The 20,297-nt window shown below is 35.4% G+C and overlaps 1 protein-coding gene across 1 annotated transcript in view; it reads right to left on the reverse strand.

The window, feature by feature from the left end:
• STXBP4 (syntaxin binding protein 4) overlaps nt 1-20,297 on the reverse strand; it is a 170,213-nt gene that overhangs the window by 49,464 nt on the left and 100,452 nt on the right. The window contains exons 13-15 of the mRNA XM_082678958.1: nt 16,588-16,704; nt 16,055-16,104; nt 14,361-14,494 (exon numbers count right to left, since the gene is read on the reverse strand). Coding sequence (XP_082535084.1) covers nt 14,361-14,494; nt 16,055-16,104; nt 16,588-16,704 — 301 coding nt within the window. The remainder of the gene's footprint in view (nt 1-14,360; nt 14,495-16,054; nt 16,105-16,587; nt 16,705-20,297) is intronic.

Here is a 20,297-nt window from a genome sequence, read left to right on the forward strand (position 1 = left end):
GAGTTCCTTGTGACGTTTAACGGTTCTACCACCCTCCAATAATCCAGGCTTGAAAATTCGTGTTATTTTTACCTCACTTCCTTGTTTCTCTCTTCAGCTGATGTTTAGTCCTACACAGGCTACCTCTATGATCTTAGTTTTTTTACTTAACACATATTGAATAACTGCTGTAGTAATTTTTGGGGCTACAGTGGTGAACAACACAGTGAGGACCCTGCCTTCCTGAAGTTTATGTTCTGGGGGGGCAGACACAATTTCAGATGGCAATCTGTGCTATTAGAAAAACATGAGTAGAGGGATCATGAGTGATTGGTAGTGATGACTGGGATAGTATTTTAGATAGAGTGGCCAGGAAAAGCGTCTTTCAAAAGAAGACATTATAGCATGGACCTGAATGAAATGAAGGAGTAAGTCTTGTGAAGATCTGAAGGAAAACGATTCTAGGAAGTTGGAAAAGCAAGTGCAAAGGCACTGGGGTGGAAATGAGTTTGGCATGTTTGAAGAATTATAAAAAGATCAATGTGACTGGTGTAGCATAAGCAGGGGAAGAGTAGTAGAGAACTAGTCAGGGTCAGAAATGAAGGACCTTTCAAGCCAGGGTAAGGAGCTTGGATCTTACTCTAAGTGTGATGGGAAGTGATCAGAGAGTTTTGACTTGGAGAGTGATATAGCATGATTTATGTGTTAAAGACCACTAGACAACAGACTGTAGGGAGAAATAATATAGTGCTTGTTAAATTTTAAAAAATTAACCATGTTCTTAGGCATTACACATGACCCCTGAGCACTTATCAATTCATTTTTAAAAAAAGGTTTCAATTCTACAGGTATGTAATTTCCTAATTCATAAATAATGACATTATGAGTTGAAATAGTTTCATTTCCTTAGTTTAGATTAAAAAATTACCATGTTTTTGAAATGGACATTAAAAGCAATGGAGTATACATTTTTGCCCATTTTATACTTATAGGTTACATAAATGAAACTATAACAGGGCATTTGTCATCAGTAATGTCCAACAAAGCAATTAGGAATTAATTAATGAAAGTATTTATAAAGAATTCACAAATTGTTAGTAATGAGGTACAATGTATCATGCATTCAATGTACCAAACAGAAATGAATAATGTTAAAATTATGTTTCCACTGGAGGTCTACAAAGAAGGAAGCTGACAATAAAATGAATGAAAGATAAAGGCATTCCAATTATTGTCAGGTTATAAAAAGTTTGTACTTTTACGTGATGTGAAGATAGAAAATGGAGACATAACAAGTGAGTTCATTATGTCATTTGGAATCAGACAATTAAGCTTTTGGCATTTACCAACACTGACCAAGACTCATAAAACTAAACATGTCAAATATATCTCAATTAAAAAAAAACTAAACACAACTCTGTAGACTGAGAAGGAAAAAAGAGAATTATAAAATTATCAGTATTCATGTTAGGTTTTATAGATTCCTTTTATGAACAAAAAGCAATTTGCTCATCTCTGTACTCTCAGCATTCATTCATTTACTTCCTTGTACACATATAAGTGTCACGATTGCCTTTTAATTCCCAAAAGTCTAAGAAGGAAAAGGACCATAGTAGGGAGGGATGACTTTCCTTCTTTCTCATTGGATTTATAGGTGAGGTAACTTAACAAGGAATTCATTCATCAGACAGTCACTGACCATCAACTTATGTGTCATGCACTGTGATAGGTAGTGGGAATGTGACATGTGAATGAGACATCACATGGGGAGGAGGAAGACCTGTTTCTCTCAGCTCATGCCACCACTTCTAACATAACAGCAGCTGTCTGCTTCTGGAGGCCCTTGTTTTAACTATGCTTGTAAAGGAGTATCCTTCAAATTCCCCCAACCTTCCTTTGACTGGATAGAAAAGAGTTAAAGAGGTGGCGGAGATAGAGAAGAGTCATCTCATGGGGAGTCTGAAGGTTGACTCAAAGCTCTAAAAATGTAATTTGTATCTTTAACTCTAATAGAAGGAATTTTTTTTATTCCAGGGAAAATTCTAGCCTTGCTGCTTTGAAGGTCATTTTCTCAACTAGGAAGGTAGAAGCAAATGGCAGTAGTTATGATATTCATTTTCTATTGCTGTGTAACAAACTACTGCACACTTGGCAGCTTAAAATAATACATATATATATTTTTAATCTCATGGTTTCTGTGGGTTGAGAGTCTGGGCAAGGCTTAGTTGAGTCCTCTGCTTAGTGTCTGGTAAGACTGTGGTCTCATCTGAGGCTCGACTGGGGAAGGTTTTGGTATTGTTAACAAAATTCAATTCCTTGTGGTTATAGGATCCAAGGCTTCAGTTTTCTGGCTGTCAGCCTGAGGCTACCCTCAGCTCCTTGCCATGTGGGTCTCCCAACATAGCAGTTCACTTCTTTGAAGCCAGGAAAGAGTGAGAGACTCCAGCAAAACGAGCACTAAAATCTTATGTAATGTTATCGTGTACATCCTGTCATCTTTGCTGAGTTCTACTGGTTACAAGTAAACCACAGGTCCTGCACATACTCCGGGGGGGGGGGGAATCACACAAGGGTACCAACACTGGGAAGTAGGGACCATGGAGACCACCAAAGAATCTGCCTAACACACTACTTAGACTTTTCCCCTCTCTATATTAACTTAACATACCAAATCTTCTTTCTCTTTGTTACTGCTTCAAATATAGCTTTTCTCATCTTTAATTAAAAAAAAAAACGACTTAAGTTAATACTGGCTTTAACATTCCTGTCACTGTTCTGAAGAGTTTATGTTAGTTCTAGGTTGTTTCTTTGTCCAATATTTGTATACTTTTTAAACATCTAAGCTCATCAAAGAGTTCTGTGAAGTTTCCCTTGATTTATTTGTATATCACTACCTTTTCTTTCCTACTGAGACTATAAGTAATTGTGTACAGTACAGTTCTTCTTTTAGGATTTCTTACCCCACAAGCTACATTCCCATTGATGGTTTCTAAACATGAGAACAAATCCATTTTATCTAAATTTAAAACAAAACAAAGCAAGACAAAACTGCTTTCATGGAATCTGTGGTATATGTCCAAATATGTACAAACATAAACAATCACATCCTTTCCATATTCTTTTGGAAGAACTACAATTCCAGCAGATGTTACACAAAACAGTTGAAGTGCTTCAGTGTTACAACAGCTTGGCATGCACTAGTTAATGATTTACTTTGAGAAAGTATCATTCGTACTCTTTTTCTGCCTGGGCTGTTGAGGTCCACTCTTACAGATTTACTTTGGTTTCTTTCTTTTTCATCTCTAATGCTCTTTGTGGTGCATCACTCACAGTTCATGGCTTTCAATAGTATTACTCCCCATCTATCAGATTTGTTGCTTTGAAAAACAAGGTTGCAGCTGATGATGTGTGGTACCCCACCTAGGGTCTACATGTACAAGAGAGAAGAGGTGATTCCGCTGTTCCTCAAGTCTCACCTGCCTCATACCTCAGCCTCAGGGACATTCTCAGCGTTAGCAGAGCCAGCCTCTCTTCTCAGTGCCTGATACACAAGTATGCAACGAATATTTGTGGAAGGAACTGACTATTTGATATCTCTTTGCACATACAGGTGGATATTTCTGTATATTAGATTCATGCATATGAGTAGGCATTTATTTCCATAATAGGTTCCTAGAAGTGAAACTGAAGGGTCAAAGAAAATGTACATTTTAGATTCCTAGAGACACAGATAGACCGTTCTCCAAAAGAGCTGAACTGACTAGCATCTATCAACATTGTGTGAGTGTACTGGTTTCCTCATGTGCTCACTAACACTACAGACTGAGGGTCATTGTTAATAGATGGCCCTCTGGTGAATAAAAATGAAACCTCATTAGTTTAAGTTCACACCTAAGAAAATGATATTAAAACATATATGTTAAACATATACGTTAAATATATATATTAAATAGATATTAATCACAATGTTGAAATATTAATATTTCATGAACCTACTGTGTGCCAGGTACTGCTTTAGGCATTGCCTAAATTGTGCTGAACAAGACAGTCAAGATCCCTGTTCTCAGGGAGCTCATATTTTAATAGAAGAGACAGAAAATTAACAAGAAAATAAACAAAAAATAGATAGTGTACAGTCGTAAGGAGAGAATAAAATAGGGGAGTGAAATAGAGTATTTGGAGGGAGAGAGAAGGCCCAAATTAAATAGGTAGTTAGGAAAGGCCTTGCTGAGAAGCAGACAATGAGCTGAGGACTGAATGATACAATGAGCTGGACCTCTGTGTCCAGACTGCTTTCTTTGTTTTTCTCAAACGTACAAGGTACCTTCCTGCCTCAGGCCTTTGCACCTTTTGTCTGGAACATTCTTGCACCAGATACCTATATGGCTTACTCCTCCCTCATATGGGTGAAATGCCTGTCAAAGTTGTGCAGAGAACTGATGCCTAGTTATACCCATCCATGGGCACTTTCAGTATTTCTATCATCTATAGAAGGTCGGCAAGGCCTCCCTCTCCACAGACAAGACAGTATGAAATATGAGAGTCCTCGAGGCTGCCAGTTAGATACAAATTTTCTTTATTATTTCAAACTTTATATCCATGAAAAAAAATTGAGTTGAAGCTGGGTTTCCTATTCAAATTTTTACTGCTATATTAAAGAGTAAAATGATACTTTGGAATTGTTTTCAGGGATTTTAGCACATCATTTTTATGTGTGCTCAGTGATTTAATAATGATAAATTATATAAATCTACATTAATAGAAACCTTTCTTCACCTTCCAAGGTTTCCAGCTTTCCAAAAAAAAGAGGGAGGAAGAGAATAGTTGATCATATCAGACTAGGTTGCGAGGACAAAACCCTTTTACATAATGACAATGAATGATGAAGATTATGACTATAATGAGATAAAATAATGATATATTATAATGATGATATGAGCCACTTTATAAACATTAACTTTAATCAGCTAGTTACTTCAGTTAACATTATCTTTAATCCTCATAACAACCCTATGAGTTGGTGATATCTCCATTTTTTTTTTGCGGTACGCGGGCCTCTCACCGCTGTGGCATCTCCCGTTGCGGAGCACAGGCTCCGGACGCGCAGGCTCAGCGGCCATGGCTCACGGGCCCAGCCGCTCCGCGGCATGTGGGATCTTCCCAGACCGGGGCACGAACCCGTGTTCCCTGCATTGGCAGGCGGACTCTCAACCACTGCGCCACCAGGGAAGCCTTCTCCATTTTTATAGGTGAGGTAAATGAGACTCAAGAGAGCTTACATGAACCTCTTTTGGGGCTTTTGCACAAATCTATTAGGTGTTAGAGCTGGAATTTGAATCCAGCATATGGTCTTTTCACTATGCTATTCTGCCTCTATAATAGTAAAAGTGAATCTATCTTTTTGACAAAGATATTCATTTAGGGTGCAAACAACTACTTTTTATGTAAAAACTAAAGATAATTTCACAAATGTTACTTCATTTCATCCCGTAATGTAATAAGCTGTGATGCTCATTCTTTTCATTTTGTAAATGGAGCAAAAGTGCAGTTGAGGAAGTTACCTAAGGTTTAAAAAATCTTATCCAGGAATTAGGTTTTCTCACTCCCAATGCTGTATCTACTTTGACTTTAACTTTCATTAGCATTTGGGGGTTATTATAAAAGAAATGAGAAACATCAATAGTATTTATAGTCCCAAGATCTAATCATTTTAATGTAATTGGTAATCTTGGTTGGATGAGTTCAGAAGGTCATAAATTTGTGGAAAATATTATTAAAGATTTTAAAGTTTTTGTCTAGGTACATTTATTATTCTCTCTTTATACAATGTTTTGTAAATGATTCCAAAGAGCTTTTCTTTATTTATTTACTTTAATTAATTTATTTTATTTTTCGCTGCACTGGGTCTTTGTTGCTGCACTTGGGCTTTTCTCTAGTTGAGGCGAGTGGGGGCTACTCTTTGCTGCGGTGCATGGGCCTCTCACTGTGGTGGCCTCCCCTGTTGGGGAGCACCGGATCTAGGTGTGCGAGCTGTAGAGTGAAGCCTCAGCAGTTGTGGCACACAGACCTAGTTGTTCTGCGGCATGTGGGATCTTCCCAGACCAGGGCTTGAACTTGCATCCCCTGCATTGGCAGGTGGATTCTTAACCACTGCACCACCAGGGAAGCCCAGAGAGCTTTTATTTTTTACTGTGAGGTTTCCATGGTGTTTAAAAATTTATTTTACTTAAGGATGCTTTAAATTTTAGAAGTAACAAATGCTCACTCTAAAAATAACAAAGAAAAAAACAATCAAACAATACAAAGATTTCTAAAAAAAAAAAAAAAAAAATGATACTCTCCCAATCTGACCTCCTGAGAAAACAACTATATCACTGAGTCAGGTATCCATCTATACCTGATTGAAATTTATTAAAGCTTCCTGAACCAATGTAATCTGTTGCTTTATTCTGAATATTTGTAAGACATGAAAATTAGTCAATGATTCTAATTAAAATAAAAAATGAACTCTAAAACATATATATATATATTTTTTTGCGGTACGTGGGCCTCTCACCGCTGTAGCCTCTCCCGTGGCGGAGCACAGGCTCCGGACACGCAGGCTCAGCGGCCAGGGCTCAAGGCCCAGCCGCTCTGCGGCACGTGGGATCTTCCTGTACCGGGGCACGAACCCGTGTCCCCTGCATCGGCAGGCGGACTCTCAACCACTGCGCCACCAGGGAAGCCCTAAAACATAATCTTATCTTTACATAGCACTTTATATCTTACAAAGTGCTTTTATACTAGTTCATTTAATCCTTGAAACAATCTTATGAAGATTGTATCCCCAGTTTAGAGACAGGAAACCAAGACTCCGAGAGGTTATCATATTTTATCATATCTAAGATAACAATGAATATAAGGCATCCTGCCATTTTAGATGCTCCCAAGGAAAAAAAAAAAATTCTGCCAATTAATTGCGATATAATGACTTAACTATACCCCTGTGAGACTTATAGGACTTAATAGTAGAAGGCCTAGGTTAGGGTCCTGGCATTGTCCTTTCCAAGCATGTGACTTAAGTAAATTAAGTTCTCTGAGCCTTAATCTTTTCAAATCTTTTAAATTAGACATAATAATGCCTATCTCACAGGGTTGTGTGAGAACATATTGATGTAAAATGGTACTTTTAAACTGTAAAACTCATAAAATTTAAAAAATCTTCTATATATTTGGTATTATTATTTTAAAATATATTATTTGTAATAGTAATATGAATATTCTGTTGTTGAAGGCAGGAACTTCTGGATCTAAATTGATATTTTATCATATTAAATAATCATTAAAGCTGTAGCTGTACACAAGTGCTACTGCTGCTTTCTTGAGATGAGTTAATACTTTGTCCTCATATGAACTCTGGAGAACACCTATTCCATTAACCTAAAAGAACACATTCAGTTTGAATGAGGACAGTTTCAGGTCTTGAGGGAAAATATTTCTTTCTGCCACCATTTACATTTTGCTTGTCAAGTTATAGGACAGAAACATGAACTATACTTTAGACATCCTATTATTATAGTGAGTTCTAACTGTGCAAGGAATTACTTTCATTTTTTGGAAGAGAGCAAATTCACTACACTTTACCATCTATGCCTCTGTAATTTCTGAAGCATTCCTTGTATTTTTTCTGCTTTTGTGTTGGAAATCATTTTATGTTATAGTCTGTTCACCATGTTAGTACTAAGGTATACAGCCTTTTACTTAATTAAATCCTAGATATTGTGCATTCTGCAACCCCCTTGACAACTATATTCCTGCTTTGTGTGAGAAATTAGGTCTTGCTTGTCTAGCCATGCCTTCATACCTTACGGCTGCTGGCAGTATATGTGATTAAAGTATATATCTGAAATACTGTCCTGTAAATGATCTTCTGTGAAAACACATACGATGTGGTAGCTCTGGGATTGACTCACCCTGGATATCTGTTTGTGTATACTAAATACTGGAAACATGGTGGCTTCCTGATTTTTATGACTGACAAACTGTATTATGTTTGCTTCCTGTGTACCAGTAGAGAATAGCAGATGGTTACTACAGATTTGGTATTATTAAATCATTTCAACACTTCAATTCTCAGTAACTTGTTTAATGAAAAAGGCAAATACCCGACACTTAATTAATGTGCAGAAGGGGCAGTAGGGAAATATGAGGTAGTCTGAGATCCAAGATGATGACAGGCAATTGCTTTGTGCTTGTGGACTTTTGGTTACTCATTGACCCGATATGCAGTGAATATCAAGTTTAAACATTAATACTGAATTTCAAGTGTTCCAAAAAATTATACATGCTGACCAACTTCTCTTTTTAAAAATGAACATCTGTTCCTTGCTACTCCAAACCTAGCCCATGCTACTACCATCTCCTATGTAAATCATGTAATAGCCAACTAGTCTTCCTGCTTTCTTCACTCTTCGCTACTCCTACAGTCCAGTTTCAAAAAACTGCCTGAATGATCTTTTAAAATGTAGACCAGATCGATCACGTTATTCCTTCTGCTTAAAACCATTAATGGCTTCTATAATACTCAAAATACAATCCAAACTCCTTCCTGTGGTGTTCAAAGCCCTATACGATCTGGCTGCTTTCTAAATCTCCACCCTTACCTCCTGCTACTCTCCTGCTTGCTCATATGTATCAGATACCCAGGCTTTTTTTCTGTCCCTCAAATATGTCAAGATCGCTCCTATCTCAAGGCTTTTAGAGTTGGCCTAAAAAACTCTTTCCATATAGGTTTCCTCCTGGCTGGATCTTGGTTCAAATGTCACCTCTTCAAAAAAGGGGGAGTAGCATCCCCACTTACTCACATTCCCTTACACATCATCTGGCTTATTATATGCCTCACAGTCATCACTGTCTGGAATTGTCATGTACTTATTTGCTAACTTGTTTGTCCATCTCTGCCCTTACAATTTATTTAAGCAGCTTGATAGCAAGGATTTTGTTTATGCTGTTATCAAAGGGTCTACGTCAGGGTCTGGCACATTGTAGATACTCAATAAATAATTCATGAAAGAACGAAGTAATGAAACTAAGTGAATCTAAATGATTACCTTTTCTTAAGTGATATATTTTTCCCTCACTATTTTTTTTTTTGGAAATAAAATTGTGCCAGGAAAGAAATTACTTATTTTTCTTGAGGCTAATAATAATTTTCCCACTTAAAACAAAATTGAATAACTCAAGTATAGTTTATTTTCCAGAAACGACCCAAGATTAAATTTGATATATTTTCTTAATGGAACATTATAGCAGTAACTTACTTTCAATTTGCAACAATATAAGAGAATATGTGAGTTTGCCATTTTCCTTGAATGGTAAGACACCACAAATATTTACAGTGGTTATTATCTGGCTCTGAATAACCAAGTCACTAGAGAATAGGTCTGTCTAAAAAAACAGGTGAAACTGTCTCTTAAATGGCATCAGATCACATAACCTATTCCCTATGCGTGAAACATTTTCCCCAATTCTAGGAGAAGAAAGATATATAAATAATATGATTACTTTATGGGAAGTAAATACCATAATACCCATTCTAAATAGTAAAGCTGACTTCCAAAGATATATATATATATATATACACACACACACACACATGGCTATACACACATGGTATATATATATACACACATGGTATATATATATATACATGATAAATTCATGTTGGTTAATAAAAATATGCTTTGAAGGAAATAAGGAAGGCAAAGATGAGAGTCTGAGACCTCGAATAAGTACAATGAGAAGATGCTATATCAAGTGTGAGCTTTGGATCCAAAAGAAAAATTGTGAAGGCCTTTAAATATTGCAGTACTGCATTTCCCCTTTTTCTCAAAGAGCCTTTTTCCATCTGCCTAAATAACTTCTAATTAGCATCAGAATGTAAAGACAAAAAGCAGCTATTACTGACATTCTAATTTTAAAAGTTAAAATATTGCTAATTTCAGACAGGAATATCTAAAGTGAGACAGGAGTTTTACATAGACAAATATGTGTAATCGGATGGTTGTTGCTTGGTAGGGGAAAAGTTCATCTTTATTTTCAATGGGTTGAGTAAAAGCTATATAATTATTCAACCAATATGTAACAGTTGAACATCCATACTTCTGCTTTTATAAGAAATGCCACAATGAAAATACTTGTATATACATTTTTAAGCACATCACTGATTATTTTCTTTGCAAAAATACTAACAGGTGGGATTATCAGGTTAAAATATTTGACCATTAAAATTTTCTTTTGACTTTCAAAAACACTTTTCAAATAGACATTTTAAAAGCTCTTGATATATACTGCAAAACTGATTCCCAAGAATGTTGTGTCAAGTTATATTCCCACCTGTAGTGATGAGAACACTTATTTTCAAATTTAATTGGTGGCAGGCCCAGATGGCTCCTAAACTGAAGGGATTTTTATTTTTGTTTAATGCCTTATATGTGAGTAAGTTGAGAAAAGAAAGTGTATTTTATGCTGGAAGGTTCCTGCTCCTTGCTTCCTTCGCTCTGGCATCATTTGGGCCCTCGTGGGTGTTTGAACTTTTGCTCCAGCTGCTCACGTCGATCCTGTGTATCTCAGAAGCTGAAGACCCCAGTTATTATTATAGTTTTACCCTCTGTTTTTTGGTGCAGGGAGGCGTTCCTTTCTCGGTTTTTATCTTTTGAACACACACAAAATTTTAAACGTCATTTCTAAGTGTAGGAACAGAATGGCATGAGATCACCCTACCATCTTGATCCTGAAGTCTATTCTGAATCTTGACAGCTATCTCCTATTTTCTTGAAAGTGGACTTTTTCATAATCATATATTTCTATGTATACATATATATCTATTTGTTTATAAGAGCTTGAATGAACTGTGTGTGTGTGTGTGTGTTAGATGTTTCTCTTTATACAAGCCTTGAATGTAGAGAGCTCTCTACTCAGAATTGGTTTTTGACCCTTGCAAGAATATGTGGATCCCTGGCTGCCCTGACACTCAACCAAGTTGTTGACGAGGGTATGATCTAAAGCTCAGGCTGGAGGCTGGCCCATGTGCATTGCATTGCAAGTATAAGGACAATGCATCAGTCTGAGGGGAGTGAGTCGTGAGCCAGGACCAGAGGCGGCTGTGCAGAGCAATGTGGCCTGTGGTACAGAAGCTGCTGTGCCAGTTTCCCTTTATATTTATTTCTTTACATACATTTCTTGTATGCCCCAGTGTGTGTCATGTCTAAAGTGTGTCTAGGCTGCCTAAAGGACCAAGCCCCAGATGGCCTTCTGCTTGACACAGAAACTGTGTGGACCCTGAGAATTTCAACAAATGACACTGACTCATCAAAATAATAGAGTAAAAAGAGTCCATCTACCCCCTAACCAGTCTTTGACTTTATTCATTACCCCTTCAAATTAGAATGCATTAAGGGGTGCCCTCCTGTCAGGGTTCCCTCCAGTTATTCCCATAATTGCTACTGTTGTTTAGCAGAGGACCTTCATGCTTCTCTTCTATGTGGTCCTACCTGCCCTATGTTGAAAAGTTTTGGGGATTTGCCTGTAACTGCTAGTGCTTTTGAAGACTTCCCCCCAATTTTTATATTCCATTGATCATTTCCATGGGAAGGAAGGTAGAAGCCTGTGTTTACTCTGCCGATTTACCAGGGAGTCAATAAGTGCTCTTTTTATAAAAAACCTCCTATTGGATATCCAGCCAGATATTGTTTGTTTTATTTTTTTTTCAGATATTGTTTTAATATGCATTTTTAAAAAATAGAACTGCCTCTTCCTGCTTTCATTACAGAATTTTGTTAATCTAGATGTCAATCAAATGAAGATTACACTTTAAAACATGTAGTTATTTCAAATAAAGATGACACTAAAGCATTGCAATACTGACCATGTAAATATTGATGGAGATCAATATAAGGGCCTCCAGGGGTTCCAGTACTGATTGAAAATGCCTATTATGTCTACATACTGTTTCACTGAAGGTAATGTAACAGAGCAGATCTAAGTTTCCTTATAGTTAGCAATAAACAACTGAAAGATAAGCTGCTGATTCAGACATTTAACCGCAGTTTCCTGTGATGATTACGTTCTAACTCAAAATCAATAGTAGCAATAAATGTTATATATTAAGAAAATGTCTCATCTATCACATTTTCAAATGTATCAAAGTTAAACAAAGCTTTAGAAAATAATTATATAATACTTACCATAGAGAAAAAGTATTCTTTAAATTAATTACTATAGATAGTAATGTGGTACCAGCAGCAGTAACAGCTATTTATAGAACATCTTATACTTTAAGGTACTTTACATGTATCTCATTTAATCCTCCAATCCTGCCACTTCAGATATTATAATCTCTACCTTTTATATGAGGAAACAGGCCCAGAGGTTAAGTAATTTGCCTAATGAAGTTGGATGACCAATTGAGGTGCTCTCTGGGGGACCTCCAGGGAACATCAGAGATTCTGAGGCACATTGTTTACGTGGATTCAAAGTGCTGCTTGACTCTTGGCAGCCTATGTGATTCATATACTTCTCCACTGCTAGAGGTATTCTTGTGAGAGATGGATGGCCATGTTTGCAATGCTGTAGAAAGCATTCGTGTTCCCTGTAATTTTACATCAGGGGTTCTTAAGTTGGGGTTCATAAACACTCTGAAAATGCATGAAAAAAATGTGCTTAATTGCATATTTCTGGGAAGAGGACTTTCACCAGATTTCCATGGAGTCCATGATCCAAAAATGGCTCACAATTGTCCTCTAGATATTCCTTAGTGACTGGTTTTAACCTATAAGACCTAAGAAATCTTAATTTCATTTCTGAGGAAATTCCATAGTATAACATCCTGGAGTATACTTAAATTAACAAGAAAGTGGAGGCAATTACCCAAATGAAAATTTCAAATTGAAACTTGAAATAATCGGATAGCCATGGCAAAGGAAATGAGGTGGAGGCTGTGGCTGAATTATCTACCACATGATAGCAATTTTCTCCTTTTCATTACAGATGGAAAAAGCTACTGCTTAAAGAGAAAGAAAAATGAGCTGAGCTTATCTGAATTATCACACTGAAGAAGATATGTCACATATAATTACAAAAGTGCTGGGAAATATGCAAACATTAGCAATTGTACTTCTAAATAGGAAGACACTTAGAAACAATTTGCTAGTTTTAAGCAGCGGAGTGGGTATAATCTTATGACAGATAAAAAGTGAAGATGTAATTTTCCACTTTTCTTCCAAAGAAGTTCTGCTGAACTTCAAAAATTTTCTTTGAATAATCATGTTTGACAAATATAAAGGTTAATGCTAGCAAGGTAATTAAAATTAATGATTGCAATGTCCACTGGGCTATGTCTGTGCAGGTGTTTCCCTCCACTGTTCCCATCCTAGCTTAAAAATGTCTGATATATAAAATTCTGATCTTACACATAATACATTAGTAGTGGCTATTTTCATCCCTCCTAAAAAATAGGAGCAATGTGGCCTGTGGTGGTTACTGAGAACACGGAGGTTACTGAGAACACGGCTGACTCTGGGGGTGTCCAGTGGTTACCGAGAACACGGCTGTCTAAATAACTTCTAACTAGCATCAGAATGTAAAGACTAAAAGCAGCTATTACTGACATTCTAATTTTAAAAGTTAAAATATTGCTAATTTCAGACAGGAATATCTAAATTGAGACAGGAGTCTTACATAGACAAATATGTAAGGAGGTTACTGAGAACACGGCTGACTCTGGGGGTGTCCAGTGACAGATAATGCAGTCCCTTGAGAGAGGTATTCTCTCAGCTCTGAAGAGTAGGGAACTCGTTCAGCTGCTCTACAGCCCTTTAATTCGTTACCCTGCTGACTGCCCAAGGGTTTGTTCCTAGCTTTCCCTGCTTGTGATCTTAAGGGTTTTTCATGGTTCTACTTAACTCACTGTCTTTCACCTTTATTGTGTTCTGGGGTCTCTTGCACAGCTGGGCTGTATCTTCAATCTTATTCCATCTGTTGTATATTATTAAAAATTTCCTCAATGTTGAGTCCAACCTTCTAGGTTTCCAGTGCTGTTGTGGATTTATTTTTATATTTATTCTTCCATTTCAGAGAGACTTTAGATGGAAGTAGAGGTAAAAAAAAAAAAAAAAGGTCTTAATCAGCTACCTTCTGTTGGAAGCCATTTTGAGCACTTTAAATAAAGCAAGTATTCTCCCCCTACAATTGGTTGCATTAAGATTTTTATCGATAAGCTATCAATTTTACTGTAGGCAAACCAATGCATTTAACAAGATTAAACTATCAAACTTGAAATTTTCTTCTTTTGTTTTGCTAAATAAGTTATTTTTAAGCGCATGAAAAAAATGCAGAAAACTTACAATCCATATCAAGTATGGCTCGGACAGATTTAACAAGTTCCTTAGATTCAAGTGCCAGCGTTGCTGGGATGTTACGTCCACTCCTTCCCAGTGGTGTGAGGGACGTCTGGGAAGCTAACATAGCTCTTCTTTCACTATGGAAGCAATAAAATAAAGCTAAACTTATTACACAATGAATAATATCTATCTTTGCTAAGTCTGAATTCTTCGTAGTTATGAAATTGTACAAAAATTTTTGATTTCTGGGAACATTGTATTCTTGTAGCCATAATCGAAATAATTCCCACAAAATAATATTTCTGTTTTCAATTCTTTATTATATAATAAATAAGCATATTTAAAAAATTAGGTTTACCTTATACATAAGGAGGAAGGGATAGAAGGATAGCTTCCTCCTAAATCATTTGTTTGGCTTATTTTGTGAGTGCTTGTGTTATGCTAACATGATTTGGCCTTTTATTTAGTTTTGTAAACACTTAAATTAAGCACTTAAACATAAATTTATTAAAGAGACATTTACTACTACTTCTAGTAATATTAAATATAAATTCAATATGTATATTTGCTCCTGAAATTCTCTCTTAAACTCTTCCATTTGCTATCCCTAAATCTAAAAAAGCCTAGAGCATTTATACCACTTTTAAAAAATGCGAAAGTCACCTGAAATGAATGCATTCTGATACAATTAAAATGCAAGGTTTTACTTTTACCATTATGCTGAAACTTTTACTTGAAAAGAGACAATTTTAAACTGATGACAAAGCCATCATTACTTATAATGCATCTTCCTAAGCATGATAGTATTAATTCACAAGGAGAAACTAAAGCATCAATTCTTAAATTCAAATACAGAGCCTTTATTCCGTGTAGAATACCAAGGCCAACATCCATTACAGATGATATAGTATATTAAAAAGACTGAGCCAAATTTTACTAGTGTTTAACTTTCCAAGATGTAGCAAAAAGTTGCTTAATGTTGCTTTTTTTTTTTTTAAAGTTGATGTATAGTTGATTTACAATGTTGTATTACTTTCAGGTGTACAGCAAAGTGATTCAGTTACATATATTAATGTTGCTTTTTAAAGTTACTTTTGTTCTGTGAAACTGCAAGGGCAGGCTCTGGCTTTTAAATAGTCATTTTTAATACCAAAGCTTTTGAATTATTATTCAAGGTCACAATGAAACCTTGGGTGGTGGGAGTTTGGGACATGTCTAACCCATACAAGCGGAATCTGACTGCTGAGTATTTTAACATCATACTGAAAATAATCATCATGGTATTCACATAATTATTTTACATCATAAGCAGCATAGATAACAATAAAAACATCAGATTTCACCTGAAGAAATAAAGTATTACATTAAAATGAGTTTAAAGGTGTACTACCATATGTACTACCATGTACTACCATATTTTTCTAAATTCAAAAATGCTATGTGGAAACTTAAAATATAATGAATCATCTTCATTTATTGAACTGCTGTTTTCACAGAAAAGGGTGGAGTTTTCCTATGTTTCTGCAAGCATACGTTGCTAGAAGTAGAACTACATTGTTAGTGGTAGTCTTTATAAAAGGAAAAAAATTGCTTTGACTGTCTTAAGACTTTAAGAGATTTTAGTATTTTAGCACAAGTACCAGATGAAGAATGTAATCAGTGGCCATACTCTGCAGAAAGCACTTAAATTTTCTTACCTTAAATTTGACAAAGGAAGAGAATTATCACAAAACACTTCTTGAATAGCCTAGAGACAAACAAGAGAGTGAAGGTGATAATGTAACTTTGATAGCTTTTAAAAATGTTTTCTCTTGCTTAAATAATATTTATAACCCCCTCCACCCATATGATTAAAAAGGTGTTATATAGGGGAAAAAATCAATTGCATTAACATACAATTCTACTCAGAATTATAATACACAGAGAAACATTTCTTTATAGGGTAGTAATCAACTAATGTTTACATAGTATCAAAAGTTAAGAAAGTGTTCATTAAAACATAGTATATATTTGGGATCATATTACCCTGTCTCAATTATTTCTCTTAATCTGTATGTTAGCTGGTCTTTTCATTATCTAAGCAATTTAAAATCTGACTGTAAGTCATCATTGCTGTTTTGAGCCCAGAGAATGTTTCACTAGCCATCAAACGCCATGACATTTACCTGTATGTCAGTTGTCTATACATTTCTTAAAAATGGACATAAAGTGATGTAACAGGAAAATTTACCTCTACAAAATGAAGAAGCTTTTCAGTGGATGCCTCAAAAGTTTTTCGAGCCATTTCTGATTTTCGCAATTGGCAGTCAAGTACTGTGATTCGCTTTCTTAACTCCTGAACACTTTCCTGGACAGAGATATCAAAAGGAACATATTATACATTTCTTCAATTTTATACTAGTGGCTCCTATTTTCATTTTTTATTAACTAATATCCAACATTACTATATCATTTATTTTCTCTCTTCTTGTACATATCTTCTTGTTTTGGGGGGTACTTAACTAATTGCATATTTTTAAAAGTTAAACTGCACAGGAATGCTGCAAACTTTTTAAGATAAGCTACAAATAACTTTTATTTTAATAAAAGTTATATAATAATACATTTATTATATATGTTACATATAATACACTTTAATTAGTTTATATTATATTCTTATATTAAAATACATTTTAATTAGTTTATGGCATTTCTTGACAACATGGTTACCAGATGCTGACGGAAACCCCTATTACTGTGGCACAATCCAACATGCTGAAGATATACATAAATATTTTTTTTTTTTTTGCGGTACGCAGGCCTCTCACTGTTGTGGCCTCTCCCGTTGCAGAGCACAGGCTCCGGATGCGCAGGCTCAGAGGCCATGGCTCACGGGCCCAGCCGCTCCGCGGCATGTGGGATCTTCCCGGACCGGGGCACGAACCCACATCCCATGCATCGGCAGGCGGACTCTCAACCACTGCGCCACCAGGGAAGCCCTATACATAAATATTTAATGTAATATGACCCAATGTAAAGCTGAGCTGACGGGGAAGTAAAAGAATTCCAGGAAAAGTGAAGGAATTTCATGAAGATAAGCAATAGCAATGCTGAATGAACCCACTGAAGTTAGAGTACACTGTAGCACAATTTGATCTCAGGGTATTTGATGATCCTTGGAGGCCTATAGTTTGGGGTTTCATCAGGCACAAATGGCAAACAGGAGAACTTTAATGGGTGAATTAGGGAGAAACAAAACTTTTGATTTTGCCTCTGGTGAATGGTTAAAAAAGTGTCCCCCGAATAATTGCCAACCACAGTCCCCCAACTCATGCAGGTTCCAGGTCAGAATTTATATTACCTGTGTGGCCTGTACATTCATAAGCTGAAAATTTAGTTTAAATTGGTCCCTGGCTGGTAAAAGCAAACAAAAAATTTCTCTAGTGGGGTTATTTGCTAAACTCAGACATCAAAGAATGCCTACATTTAATGTATCAAAAGAACATGATCTCAGCAAATAAGCTACTATGGATGAAAAGTCAGCTGAAGGAAACAAATTATAGGATCAAACCTATAGAGATAGCAGCTACTGAAGTGATCAGATACAGAATATAAAGTTATGTTTAATATGTTTTAAAAATTAAGAGTTTAAAGCATAATAAAGAAACAAGAAACTATCAAAATAGATCCAGGTGACACAAAAAATAGATCTGAAAAGTAAAAATACAGGGAGGGTGGGAGGGAGATGCAGGAGGGAGGGGATATGGGGATATATGTATATGTATATGTATAGCTGATTCACTTTGTTATACAGCAGCAACTAACACAACAATGTAAAGCAATTATACTCCAATAAAGATGTTAAAAAAAAGCAGTAATAATTAGAAACTCAATTTATTCATTTACTATCCAATTAGATACAGATGAAAAGAGAATGGGTGAACTGGAAGGCAGAGGTAAAGAAACTTCTCATAATAGAGCATAAAAATAAAAATGGAAAATATGAAAAGAGAAAAAATAACCGGAAGAAGATCTAGCATACATCCAATCTGAATTACATAAGACAGACTAGAAATAATGAAAGAGGAATAGGTCAGGATAAAAGCTTAGGGTTTTTCAGAAATGGTGAAAGACACTGTTCCTCAGATCAGGAACCTCATTCCATGAATCTCAAGCAATATAAATAAAAATAAGTGAACACATGACTGATCATAGTCAAACTGCTGAACACTAAAGATAAAATCATCTAAAAAGAAACAACAGATAGCAAACAAACGACAGACTGACATCTGATATCACAACCATGGAATAAAAACACTGAAAGAAATTCAGTGCCGATTTAACAATCTAAATGTAGCAAAAATATATTTCAAGAACAAGAGTCAAAAAAGAAGTTTCCAAACAAACAAAAATAGAGTTTATAACCAATAGATACTCACTATTTCTAAAAGATGAACTTCTAAAAGATGTACTTCAGGAAAAAAGAAAGTAATTCTAGCAAGGATATCAAAAGAAAGGAAGAATGTTGAACAAAGAAAATGATAAACATGGAGGTCTATCTAAATGAAGGTTGACTGCACAAAATAAACTGTAATAGTATCTAATTTATGATGTTAAAAGTCAAGAAAGAACTAAAATACTTAGTTAATAGAAATTAAGCAGAAAGGGATGATTGGATTTATGTTTTAAAGTCCTTACAATATTTAGAAGAAGTGGAAAGCCAGTGATTAGTTTTATAATTTAAGTTAAAATAGAATGTTAACATTTCTAATATAATCTTTAAAAATTAGAAACCAAGTGTCTAACTTCTAAACTAGCAGAGTAAACTAAATGAAATGGGAGTAGGGGAACACAGGAGAAGTCTGACCCAATCCAAAAAAGAAAAAAAAAAGGGAGGCAAAAAATGACAAAAAACTAGAAAACATGGGACAAATAAAATGCACAAAATAAAAGGGTAGAAATGAAGCCAAGTGCATTTGCGAATAAGAATGTAAATGGAAAGACCTTTCCAATTAAAGGTCAAAAATCAGTAAAATGGGGAAAAAAATCCAACTACCAGTTGTTTATCATAGACACAATTAACATATAAGGACACTGAAAAGTTGAAAGTAAAAGGATGGAAAAAACACATAGGTAGATACCAAAAGAAAGCTGGTATAACTATTTTAATATCAATCAAAAATAAGCATTAAGGGGGAAAGAAGATTGAAGAGTCACAACATTTTCGTAAAAGGATGATAACATAATTCTAAGCTTGTATGCAATTAAAAACATTACTTCAAATATATACAGAAAATTTTAAAAAGTAATCACAAGGGAAATTTTAACCTATTCCCTGACAAAGAAATTAATATGACTAGAGAAGAATTGAACCCCACAATTAATGATCCTGATCTGGTGGACTATATAAAACAACACATCAAATGATTGCAGAATTCTTTTCAAGCTCTCTTTGAATATTTGTAAATATTGGTCAGACAGTAAGCCATGAAGCAACCATCAATGAATTCTGGAGTTATCTATAGACTAGATTCTCTGGCCACATGCAATTAACCTTTCTGTTCCTCAATGATGTTTATGAATCAAGACACAATCATAAATATGTAAATTTCCCCCAAATTATATATTTAAAGCATTTTCAGTAAAAATGGCAATCGTATTAATTTCTTTTGATGGAATTTATAATCTGAGTCTAAAATACATATAAAAGATCAAAGGGTTATATAGCCAACACACTTTTAAAGAAAAAGAACTAGACAGGTTGATCGGATCAAGATTTAGAGTAAAAGAGACTTTTGAATGAGCGGTGCTGGTATAGTTGGTCATTCACTTAGGATAAAAAAGAAAGAATGAAATGAATCCCCACCTTATACAATGACATAAAACCATGACAGAAGGATCAAAGTTTTAAAACTTTTAGAGACAAATATAAAAATATCTTTGGGAATGGAAGGACTTCTG

Source organism: Grampus griseus (assembly GCF_964374135.1).
Source record: "Grampus griseus genome assembly, chromosome: 20".
In the NCBI taxonomy this organism is placed as follows: domain Eukaryota; kingdom Metazoa; phylum Chordata; class Mammalia; order Artiodactyla; family Delphinidae; genus Grampus; species Grampus griseus.